This window comes from Sinocyclocheilus grahami, unplaced genomic scaffold, assembly GCF_001515645.1.
Source record: "Sinocyclocheilus grahami isolate Dianchi unplaced genomic scaffold, SAMN03320097.WGS_v1.1 scaffold1362.1, whole genome shotgun sequence".
Lineage (NCBI taxonomy): Eukaryota > Metazoa > Chordata > Actinopteri > Cypriniformes > Cyprinidae > Sinocyclocheilus > Sinocyclocheilus grahami.
Genome location: NW_015506541.1, coordinates 232,995 through 243,250, shown reverse-complemented (window position 1 = coordinate 243,250; position 10,256 = coordinate 232,995). Strand labels below are relative to the sequence as shown.

Here is a 10,256-nt window from a genome sequence, read left to right as displayed (position 1 = left end):
AATGAGTTTGTATCTCCACTTCAGCACAACTTACATACAACAATTTTTACAGTTTTACTCCTAACTATATTCTGAAGGTTTTTACTGAGGGGTTTGTTTATATAACATTCACATGATATTATACAACATTTTATTCCTAAAATATTGTGAAAATTTATGTTTTTTCTGATTTATGGAGAGATAAAACCAGATATCCAAAATCCCCTTTGTAAAAATCTTTAGTATGTCAACAAAGTGAAACAATAGTTTTGAACCTGGTTTTATCCCGTATCTAGAAAAAGATGCAAATTAATGCATTTTTAATTAGAAAATAAAATACCTTAATAATGTGTAAAATACTTGTAATACAAAACAATTGTTTTAATGTATGGTGTTTAATCAACTGGGGAAGTATGGAAATATATATTAGTTTAACATTTTACCTTATTTACCTAGTGTTTGCCTTAATTATGGGATGTTTTCACAGGTATAGATGTACAATTCTGTGCATCCAAAATACACATTTATTTTTTTTACACTTCACCTATTTGCGTCTGTAGATTTCAATTACAATACAAATTGCTTTGTCAAAATGGGTTTGTATCTCCACTTCAAACTTACATACAACAATTTTTACAGTTTTACTCCTAACTATATTCTGAAGGTTTTTACTGAGGGGTTTGTTTATATAACATTCACATGATATTATACAACATTTTATTCCTAAAATATTATGAAAATGTATTTTTTTCTGATTTATGGAGCGATAAAAACAAATATCCAAAATCCCTTCTGTAAGAACCTTTAGTATGTCATCAAAATGAAACAAGAATTTGAACCTGGTTTTAACCAGTATCTAGAAATGTATGCAAATGAGTGCATTTTTTATTAGAAAATGCTTTAATAACTTGTAAAATACTTGTAATACAAAACAACTGTTTTAGTGTATGGTGATTAATTTGTCTTCTGTCAAAGTAGTGGAAAAAAAACATCCAAAATACCCATTTTCTTTTTTTTTTTTTTTACACCACCTATTCGCGCCTGTAGATTTCAATTACAATACAAATCGCTTTGTCAAAATGAGTTTGTATCTCCACTTCAGCACAACTTACATACAACAATTTTTACAGTTTTACTCCTAACTATATTCTGAAGGTTTTTACTGAGGGGTTTGTTTATATAACATTCACATGATATTATACAACATTTTATTCCTAAAATATTGTGAAAATTTATGTTTTTTTCTGATTTATGGAGAGATAAAACCAGATATCCAAAATCCCCTTTGTAAAAATCTTTAGTATGTCAACAAAGTGAAACAATAGTTTTGGACCTGGTTTTATCCCGTATCTAGAAAAAGATGCAAATTAATGCATTTTTAATTAGAAAATAAAATACCTTAATAATGTGTAAAATACTTGTAATACAAAACAATTGTTTTAATGTATGGTGTTTAATCAACTGGGGAAGTATGGAAATATATATTAGTTTAACATTTTACCTTATTTACCTAGTGTTTGCCTTAATTATGGGATGTTTTCACAGGTATAGATGTACAATTCTGTGTTAAACTGATCATTAACATATCTATGGCAGAGCAATGCAATTGACAAATAATATTTACTTTTGCTTTACCAAAAATCTACAAACTACACAAAATAATTTACAAATCAGGTGTTTATTAAATAAAAAAAAAAGAATACAAGTAACACTTCCACTGTCCATACCACATCTATTGATTGACAACTCAATTATGAAAAAGCAGTACTACAAAAACATGTCAAATAAAAAAATAACACAATAAAGGAACATGAGTCCATATTACAAGCACTTTGGATATGTACAAGCGTTTTTGTCTAAAGGCAAAAAGGCAGAACTGAAGACTGCTAAAAGATAATAAATGCATGTGCAAAAATACTTATCTCATCCACAAGCTCGGCTTCTCGATATTCCACGACTAAATATTATGCAATGATTTACTTTGCACAGTAGGTTAACTTTGGGTTTGAATCCGAAGCTTGTGGAATTCAGGCATTTTATCTCTCCAACAGATTACATTGACCAAAAGTATTTGAAGCGGACAAACACCATTCTGATTGGCCATTGCGATAATTAGTCGACCAATCAGAATGCTGGAATCCACTTCATGTTGTTGAACTTTCACATGACAACTCAACACAGTTACATACAGAGGTACCAGGACAGGCAAAGACCAGACTCCACACGCCACACACATAAAGAGACAGTCCATGTTCAAGACACCGAATGGAAATTAGTAGTTGTTGAAAACCCTTTCTTTTAATATCGAAATGAATCGTTTGGAAAATTCGGTACTTCCCATTCCCATTCCAGACTGCTCCATAAATACTGAAAATAATTTTCCATACATACAAAAGCACAAACAAACAAAACAAAATGTAACAGCTGACACTCTTTGGCAGTGACACACTTTTTTTTTGCCACTCCTTTTTTCCATTCAATACATATCCATATACAATTTTAACCTGGACTCCGAAATAGTTTCCATTTATTTTGTTCTTTTAACTCAAAACGCTTGTTTGAAGGTTTCTGCAAGTTTTTGTGCATTTGCCATAATGCAAGCTTAAAACACGGACAGTAAGTGTAACAACAGTACAGATATTTTGATTAGTTTGAAATACAATTCAAAAATTCAGCTCAACATCTATAGGGGGGCTTTTCTAGAAGGTCTCTAAGCTTTGATGGACATGCTGACCCTCGAAATCATTTATGATTTTCAGATCCAATGAGGAATGATCAAAGCCTCAACAAGACTGCAAAACCCTCTAAACACAGTCACTAACTGAAATATTAAAAGTATTTCAGACGTTATGACAGCCACAGTATGCGTCTTCCTATGAGCCTTAGAATTTCGATCCCAAAGATATTAATAAAATGCAATTTAAACAACTAAATAAAACATAGTAAGAACTTATCTGCTATAGATAAATTATTCATGTGTGGATATTTATTCAATAGTGCGGTACTGATAACCAACATTAACTAATTAACTCAAGAATATGGGTATAAAAAGGAGAGATGCATTTAATGTACACACAAAAAAAGACACTCACACTTCAAAACTATTGCTAAACATCTCTGTAAGAAGCAGGAACAAATAAAAATCTAACTGACCCATCGTGACTTTAATACTTTGTTGTTCTTAATACTTTTAACCACAGAAAAAATGATGCAGTCATTCCAGAAAACGTGACTTAAATTAGAAAGATTTTGGGTGAGTCTCACATCGAGGTTATTTATTACCTCAGAAATCAAAAGAAACTAGGGATGCACCGATATTTTTCAACTCATTTTGGCCGATACCGATATATTTCCTTTTGTTTGGAAACAAGACCAAGTCTCTCCTGTGAAGAAATTATAAGGAAAATATTTTTAATTTAGGCTACTTTTTAACCTGGGGGGGGGGGGCAGCGATTGATATATGGTTTATTTATAGTTATTTTCAAAGCTTCAATGTACTGTCAAAAAACCTTCATAATTGTTTATTTAATTCTAACAAATAAGTTCTTGTTAACCCTAACATTTTATTTTAAGATTTAACATTTGTAGATGGTCTAAAGCAAAAGAGTTGTAAAAAATTCTGAAAATCTTTTAGAGCTTATGATTTGTTTAAAAAATAAAACATATTACACATTAATGAATAAATCAGTATATATAAAATTATTTAATTTACAAGTGTCATGTTTGTGATGTTTTTCATGTAAGCTATAGCTTCTGACCTTTAAATCAAAACATACTCGATATTTTATGACATCAATTACTGCTTTATTAAATCAGAAACACAGTCTAAATTTTATTTGTGTAGGCTATTTTACTTTTAATTTAACTAGAAGTAGGCCAACAGCGCCCCCTACAGATTAAAACTCCTTACTGAGCGGGCTTTAGGACCTGAGGGAGGCTGCCGCTGCTGCACCTGCTATTACTGTTTACTCTATCACACACTGAACGCATCATTCTGTTCGTGCTTTCACAGATTAAATGCAGCGATCCAAACAGTCAATCTAATCATCATTTAGCCAAAACTTTGCTTCAAGAATGAGCCACACTGCTGACGTTAACGCATTCCTCTTATCGGCAAGACATATCGGCATAATTTTTCATATCGGCTGATTCCGATATTTACATTTAAAGCCATTATCGGCCGATTCCGATATCAGTCCGATAATATCGTGCATCCCTAAAAGAAACAATAATTATATTTAAATTATTTTAGTAAAAATTACTGTAATGCAAATATTAGTATTAGAAATCAACAAAAATTTACTAAATTGCAACAAATATTTCAACAGGCCAATCATGTCACAAAGTAAATTCCAAAATGTTCCTAAATTTGGGTGGATTTTCTTGAAACTAAATATTTTTCCATATTTCTTTCTTCTGAATTTGTGGTGAAATATGACATGTTTGTGACGGGTTTTGTGAGATTCACTCTTTCAGTCTGAAAGTGAATTAATAATAATATTAAGAGTTCAACAGATTAATTATGTAACAATCACTGTATATTAATAATTCATCAGCATTTCAAGCATTTCAAGCTGCAATGGGTGGAAAAACGCAGAATCTTGTGCCGTGAATAATGTATAGTTAACACCACGGACTAATTAAACCAGCGAGCATTACTGTCCACAAACACACACTCGCACAAACCAACACACACTACACATTGGCTTCACTCTTACTGTGGCACAACAACATCTTATAGATAGTTTTTTTTTTTGTTGCTTATTTTGTTACTATTTGAAAACCACATTTTAGTGACGAGAAACAATAATTATATTTAAATTATTTTAGTAAAAATTACTGTAATGCAAATATTTGTATTAGAAATCAACAAAAATTTACTAAATTGCAACAAATATTTCAACAGGCCAATCATGTCACAAAGTAAATTCCAAAATGTTCCTAAATTTGGGTGGATTTTCTTGAAACTAAATATTTTTCCATATTTCTTTCTTCTGATTTTGTGGTGAAATATGACATGTTTGTGACGGGTTTTGTGAGATTCACTCTTTCAGTCTGAAAGTGAATTAATAATAATATTAGGAGTTCAACAGATTAATTATGTAACAATCACTGTATATTAATAATTCATCAGCATTTCAAGCATTTCAAGCTGCAATGGGTGGAAAAACGCTGAATCTTGTGCCGTGAATAATGTATAGTTAACACCACGGACTAATTAAACCAGCGAGCATTACTGTCCACAAACACACACTCGCACAAACCAACACACACACTACACACTGGCTTCACTCTTACTGTGGCACAACAACATCTTATAGATAGTTTTTTTTGTTGCTTATTTTGTTACTATTTGAAAACCACATTTTAGTGACAAATGATGCTGAAAATTCAGCTTTGATCACAGGAATAAATTACATTTTACAAAATATTACAATAGAAAACAGTTATATTAAATTGTAATTATATTTAACAATTTTTTTGTTTTTGATCAAATAAATGGTGAGCACTATCTCAAAAATATTGAACTTTTTGTTCATATAAACATTTTATTTTTACTTTTATATTTGAAATTTAAGCCACTTTTTATCATTTTTTTTATAAAAAAAAGATACATAATTTATACACATGTGCATTATATATATATATATATATATATTGTATGTGTACTAATTAATTTGTATATTCGTTGTTTTATTTACTTTTTTCCTCTTGTAATTTAGTTTATTTTTAAATATTTTCTATTCTACTCTTGGCTCAAGTATGCTTGATACATTCTATATATTTATATTATGTTCAGTACTGCGCCCTCGCGACGCTTCTCCGCCAGAGACGCCAGCCAGTAATCCACCTGCAGACCGATGGCGTCCCCGCCGTGAGACATGCTGGGACTCCTGAGACAGACACATCACACACACATCACACCACAGCAGCCAGACACTTATGCAGTTTTCTTCTGCATTGCTACCGCTCGGATTGCTCAATTGCCTATAGAATTTGTATATAAAAATGTAGGAATATGCAGTTTCGAGCCATTTTATTCTTCCTAAAAGGTTGAACATATATATTACTAAACCTAAAACTGAAATAAATATGAAGCTATTTGTAGAAATTCTATTTATAGAACTAATATTTCTATAAATAGAAATATTTAAAAAGACAAAAATCACATAAAATGACAAAAACTATAAACTGAAAATGAAATAATACAAATAAAAGCCTATTCGAAATAATTCTATAATATCGCAACATGCTCAACTTCTATTTTCACTCTGATAAATTAACTTGATGACAATTTGTTCTGACATTTAACACAGAATGTCAAATTAAAAATTACAAATAAAACTGTTTTTTCCAAGGATGTCACTCACTGAATTAAATAATGAAGATAATGTTGTATATTATTAATAATCAATAAAAATTCAATAAATCGAAATCACATTAGAAGCTGGAATATAATTATAGTAATGATATAGTTATAACATACACACTGTATATATATATATATATAATTTTGTTCTTTTAAAAATGTTGAACATCAGTTTAAGTACTAATATTACTAAGACTGAAATAAACTACTGCTAAATTGAAATATTAAAAATAATGAATAATAAAAAAAACGAAATTATTAAAACTATAAACTAAAATTAATATAAAAATAAATAATTTAATTTAATCAAATATTAATTTATTTCACTTGATCGATTACAATACGTGATATATTATATAATGCTTTGAGTGACACTTATGCTGTTTGCAATAAATATATAAGGCAAAAACTCTGCGTTCCGGTCCTTGATTCTGATTGGCTGAGCCACGTTCAACGCTGTTGTAAATTACTCTATAAACACACACCTTTGTTTACTTCTGTGTATTGCTCGGCAACTGCTTTGTTGGAATCACAACAGTTTCTGAGGAGCTGCATTGTTTGGTGGAAGAATACTGTTTTTATTAATATCATTATGCACTACATTGTATTATTTCATTTTAATACATAATCAAAAAAGGATTTAAAAACTATGGATGCACAATACTTTGCAGATCTTCTCACATTACAGAGGAAAACTGTCAAAAAAAAAAAAAAAAAAAAAAAAGAAAATAAATTCCAGGGGCAAATACAATCTCTAAAAAAAGGTAAATTTTTTGATAGTTCATTTATTTATTAATTTATTAACACATATAAAAGGCAAAAACTCTGAATGATTTCACCGTCATAAGACTACTTTAATTATACAAATACATTTTAATTAATACTAAATGCAATATTATGGCTTGTAAGAAATACCTAATGGTGCGATTTCTACTCACCCCAATGAAGGGAATGAATTTCTGATAGGAATCTTCATCTCTCCTGTAAGAGGAAGTGATAAGTGAGTTGAAGCACACGGCTGAGGCTGTCATGTCTACAGTACTGAATCATGTGCAGCTGTAATGAGTGAGACGGAGCCGTACGTTCTGTGTTTGCAGGTCAGCATGGCCTCAGCGATGGGCAGCTGGTGTGTGAGAGCCGCTCCGCTGATGTACTGAGCCACGCGCGCCGCCACGTCCACCGCATCTACAACAATACACCAACATGCAGTACGTGTGCTGCTGTGTTAAACGGGTTTGTAACGGGCCAGACATCTGAACATTCAAAATTATATTTAACAATATAACTATTTTTCTAACCAATAAAAGATATAGCAAATATAAAAGCTATTTTAGTTTGATATTTGACTGAAAGAAAATCTAACATGTTCAGAGAAGTGTTTTTTTTTTTTTTTTTAAAGTACATTCATTAAATTTCTGAAGAAAACCATTGCATAATATAATTTAAAGCAGGAAATTCCAATAAAATATGCTTTGTGTATGAGTGTGTGTGTGTGTGTTGTGTGAGGGTATGTGTGTGTGTGTATATATGTGTGTGTGTGTCTGTCTATGTGTGTGTCTGTGTGTGCGTCTGTGTGCATGTGAGTGTGTGTGTGTGTTGTGTGAGGGTATGTGTGTGTGTGTATATATGTGTGTGTGTGTATATATGTGTGTGTGTGTATATATGTGTGTGTGTGTATATATGTGTGTGTGTGTCTGTCTATGTGTGTGTCTGTGTGTGCGTCTGTGTGCATGTGAGTGTGTGTGTGTGTGTGCGTCTGTGTGCATGTGAGTGTGTGTGTGTGTGCGCGGGTGTGCGTCTGTCTGTCTGTGTGTGTCTGTGTGTGGCTGCAGTGATGCTGTGCTGTGTGCGTGTGTGTGTGTGTGTGTGTGTGTGTGAGGGTGTGTGTGTGTGTGTGGGGTGTGTGTGTGTGTGTGTGTGTGTGTGTGTGTGTGTGTGTGTGTGTGTGTGTGTGTGGTGTGAGTGTGTGTGTGTGTGTGTGCGCGCGCGGGTGTGTCTGTCTATCTGTGTGTCTGTCTGTGTGTGAGTTGTGTTGAGAGTGTGTGTGAGAGAGAGAGTTGTGTTGAGTGTGTGTGTGTGTGTGTGTGTGTGAGTTGTGTGTACCTGTGTGTGAGTTGTGTTGTGAGTGTGTACCTGTGTGTGTACATGTGTGTGTGTGTGTGTGTGTGTTTTGTGTGTGAGTTGTGTTGTGAGTGTGTTGTGAGTGTGTGTGTGTGTGTGTCTGTGTTGTGTTGTGAGTTGTGTGTGTGTACCTGTGTGTGTGTTTTGTGTGTGAGTTGTGTTGTGAGTGTGTGTGTCTGTGTCTGTGTGTGTGTGTGTACCTGTCTGCGGCGGTTCAGATCGGTTGAATGTGTCTCTCCAGGCTCCGTCCAGGAAGGCTGCGCTGTAACGGTTGTCAAGGGCACCCAGGTGCTTAGCAACAGGATGAGAACCTGAACCAGTTTAAAGAATGGAAAAAAACATAAAAATAAAATAAAAATAAAATAAAAACAGAAACACTGAAATTAACATCCAAAAATATTTGCATCAAAAAACAGAAAGAAATCATATCCATCGGTATGTCACATAGCCGTCATTCCTCTCAGCGATGCTGTCATGAGTTGTGTTTTTTTACCCAGAGGCACGACCAGGAAGCGGAGGTGATTGAGCCAATCAGACGTCTTGTTGGCCAGCTGAGTGACGAAGAACTGCAGCACTGATCCCAGATAACTCTGACCACCGACCACCGCCACCTTCACCGGCCGCGGCATCGACGAGTTACAGTTACAGCTGCACACACACAGAGATGTGATCAGATTTCACTGGACTTTACGCTTCAGAGGTCAGTGCTTTCTTTACAAAACACCTGTTTAACTCAGTCATTCCACTCTTGGTGAACAGGCTTTAATGGTCTCTGCGTTTACGTGACTTACAATTTCTGTATCCGAGTGAGCAGAGCCGAGAGAACGGCCTGAATCTCTGCGCCAGAACACGTGCAAACCACAGGATGCTTCTGAAGCTGAAGCTGCTCCGCAACATACTGCAAACACACACACACACACACACACACTGCAGTAAAGACACAGTAAAGACATGTGTAATGACTTCTCTCTCAAATAAATGCTGTTCTTCTTTCTTTTAAACTTCACATTCATCAAAACATCCTGAAAAATCAAATGTATCACAGTTTCCACGATATATATGAAGCAGCACAACTGTTTTGAACATTGATAATAATCAGAAATGTTTCTTAAGCAGCAAATCAGTATATTATTATGATTTCTGAAGATCATGTGACACTGAAGACTGGAGGAATGATGCTGAAAATTCAGCTTTGCATTACAGGAATAAATTACATTTTAACATATATTCACATAGAAAACTCTTATTTTAAATTGTAAAAATATTTCACTATATTACTGTTTTTATTGTATTTTTGATCAAATAAATAAGCCTTTTATACTCTAATTATTATTTTGGACTGAGTTGTGGAGGTTGCAAAATAGCTGATAAAATGAATTCACTATTAATACTTTGCAACCGCAAATGGTCCACATTTCCACAAATAAACTATTTACTTAGCATAAGAATTGGTTATTGCATTGGTTATTACAAATAATTGTAATTTTATTGGTGTCTTTTTAATCAACGCTGTGGCTATTTTAAAGAGTTATAAGCCATGTGAGGTTGTGCATTATGGTCAAATTCCCACATTGCACTACATCTAAGAACAGCACTTAACCGTGGTAAAAAATACACATCACAGCCATTAGGACAGTCTGCTCCAGTCTCTCACACACACATGCACGCACGCACGCACACACAAACGCACACAGACACACACAGACGCACACACACACACACATAGAGACACACACACAAACGCACACACACAGACACACAGACGCACACACACACACACACACAC

At 33.5% G+C, this 10,256-nt stretch overlaps 1 protein-coding gene across 1 annotated transcript in view; it reads right to left on the bottom strand.

Moving 5' to 3' along the window:
• Window positions 1-5,764: 5,764 nt before the first annotated feature.
• Window positions 5,765-10,256, bottom strand: part of LOC107569587 (phosphofurin acidic cluster sorting protein 1-like) — a 73,840-nt gene continuing 69,348 nt past the window's right edge. The window contains exons 12-17 of the mRNA XM_016255704.1: window positions 9,262-9,368; window positions 8,964-9,118; window positions 8,671-8,781; window positions 7,432-7,534; window positions 7,241-7,330; window positions 5,765-5,873 (exon numbers count right to left, since the gene is read on the bottom strand). Of these exons, the coding sequence (XP_016111190.1) occupies window positions 5,765-5,873; window positions 7,241-7,330; window positions 7,432-7,534; window positions 8,671-8,781; window positions 8,964-9,118; window positions 9,262-9,368 (675 nt within the window). The remainder of the gene's footprint in view (window positions 5,874-7,240; window positions 7,331-7,431; window positions 7,535-8,670; window positions 8,782-8,963; window positions 9,119-9,261; window positions 9,369-10,256) is intronic.